At 38.6% G+C, this 2337-nt stretch overlaps 1 protein-coding gene across 1 annotated transcript; it reads left to right on the top strand.

Moving 5' to 3' along the window:
• The first annotated feature begins 503 nt into the window (after positions 1–503).
• LOC112524944 lies at positions 504–950 on the top strand. The gene has a single exon (XM_025134886.1). The coding sequence runs from the start codon at positions 504–506 to the stop codon at positions 948–950; it is 447 nt and encodes a 148-aa protein (XP_024990654.1).
• The last annotated feature ends 1387 nt before the right edge of the window (positions 951–2337 follow it).

The raw sequence follows: 2337 nt of genomic DNA, 5'->3' as shown, positions 1-2337 counted from the left end.
GAATACGATTAGACTGAGAGTTTTATTGTTATTACTTCTCATCTAATAAAAGCTTACGACTTATTCAAGTCTGTTTGGCATTCATACTTTTATCTTGAATATCTTGTTTAACCACTTCAGTTACACAGTTACCATCCTACTCATACTCTGATTTTACTGTGTTTTCTGTAATTAAGAGGAATCTGGGTTCCAACAATTGGTATTAGAGCCAGCTAATCAAATCAATTGATTAGTCGATCGATATCCAACAAGGATATTCCTCTTAGTTTGGTTGTTCGTTTTTAAAACGTATTTCATTCTGATCTCAGATCAACTTTGTTTAAAAATGTTTGCTTTACGTATTCTCCAAATCTTTCAGTTTCAGAAACTTGACGTTTTCACTTTCCTATCAAACTCTCTCTCAAAACTTCTTAGATATGTCTAGTCAATCGTGGAACCCGATGTACAGTGTCGGTTCCCTTACAAAACCTCATACTCTCATTCAGGAAGAATATCCCTAATGGATGAAAAGGATGATTAACTTCTACGAAGGTCGTGACCTTGAATTGTACGAGTCGATTTTAAATGGTCCATATGTACCCACGACTTTAATTCCAAGGATTCATGCTGCTGATGATACGGTCGAAGAACCTGCAAGGCGCATTCTCAAGCTCCGGAGAGATTGGGACGATGAAGACAGGAGACGGGTGGAAGTTGACCAAAAGGCCAAAAGGCTTTTTATCATGGCTCTTCCGAACAAGATTTTCCAATATCTTGATGCATGCGAATCTGCCAAGGATCTATGGGATCAATTGGCTAATCAGCTTGAAGGAGGGATAAAGATGAAGAAGAACAGACGTGTTCAATGTCTCAATGGGTACAACAGCTTTCAAGGTCTCCCTGATGAGTCTCTCGAGCAGACTTATCACCACTTAAACACCCTATCAACAAGTGCAGAAAGTGCGACGTGATTAGGACCCAAGAAGAGAATAACATGTTTTTTTTAAAAAGGGTTGAATGTTGAATGGGAAAACTTGTCAATGTCCCTTCAGGCGAATCAGGACCTGGAACAGTGGAGTCTTCACGATGTATATGGCACCTTGCAAGCATAGGAGCAAGAGGTGTAGAAGACCAAGGTCGCTCTAGGTGGACCTCTAGCTCTAGTCTTTGACTCCTAAAAACTGGGTCTAGTCAGCCACTCGGAGAATGAAGATCAAAATACGATAGAAGAAGAGGGAAGAAGGCTCTTGTAGTAGAGAGCGACGATGAAGACAGAGCGTCAAGTTCTGAAGATGACGACATAAGTGCTTTTGCACAATCCTTGGCTCTCATCACCAAGGAATTTCAAAGGAAGTTTAGGAGGAAGATTCTTGACAAAAGAATAAGTAGAAGCGATAAAGGAAGAAACAGAGGATATAAGAACTCTTTTTCTCAACTAAACAAGAAGAAAGAAGAATAGAGTCAGATCAGAAGAAGCATGTTGTAAGATGCTTCAGATGTGGAAGAATGGGTCATTACTCCAAGAAGTGCAAAGGCCCTCTGGTGAAAGATGAACTGTACTACAAAAACAAGTACAAGTACAATCGGCCCTAGAGGAGCCTCATGGCTGAGCAAGAAAACTGGGTCTCTGACTCTACATTTGAAGAAGAAGACCAAGCTCACTTCTGTGGCATGGCTATTGAGAATGAAGCAGAAAAGTCGGGATCTGGCTCCGACTCTCAGGTATGCTCTACCTCTGGTTATTCTCATTCTGATCTGGAAGAAACTATCTCTGTTTTAACAAAAGATTTTATAAAACTACAACAAAAAATCTCTGTTGAAAAAGCAAAAAGAAAAGCTTTAGAAAAAAAAAAGTCTTTCTTTGAACGAGAAACAGAGTTGTTATCTGTAGAAAAACAAGAGCTTTTTGTGGAGAAAGAAAGACTTTTAAAGATAAAACTCTCCATAGAAAATAGTCTTACAACAGAGTGCTTAGAGCTAAAAACGTCCATACGGAAAAAGGATAGAGAACTTTTAGAGAAGGAGCGTGATAGGTTAAATTCTGAAACCTTGAAAAACTATTTTCAAAAAGAAAGAGAATTCTTACACCAGCGCTTGCAAAGAAAAGAGCTTTCGATTAAAAAGTATCAAGATGCTCAACAGGTGTATGAAAAGATAAAATTTCAACAGGATAGAGCAGGGATAGTGTTGATCCTCTCTCTCAGTGATTTGATGATAATCTCTTTTCACTTATACGTTGTATTTATGTTTCTATATTTTCAGTTCCAGCGATCTTCACTGTGTATGTTCAATGATCGCAGAAGAACTTGCACTGTAATTCTATCAGAGACAGCAATACTTCAAGAAGACAACACTCAC

Source organism: Cynara cardunculus (assembly GCF_001531365.2).
Source record: "Cynara cardunculus var. scolymus isolate 2C chromosome LG 13, CcrdV1, whole genome shotgun sequence".
NCBI classification, from domain to species: Eukaryota; Viridiplantae; Streptophyta; class Magnoliopsida; order Asterales; family Asteraceae; genus Cynara; species Cynara cardunculus.
This window is presented reverse-complemented; position numbering and strand designations above follow the sequence as displayed.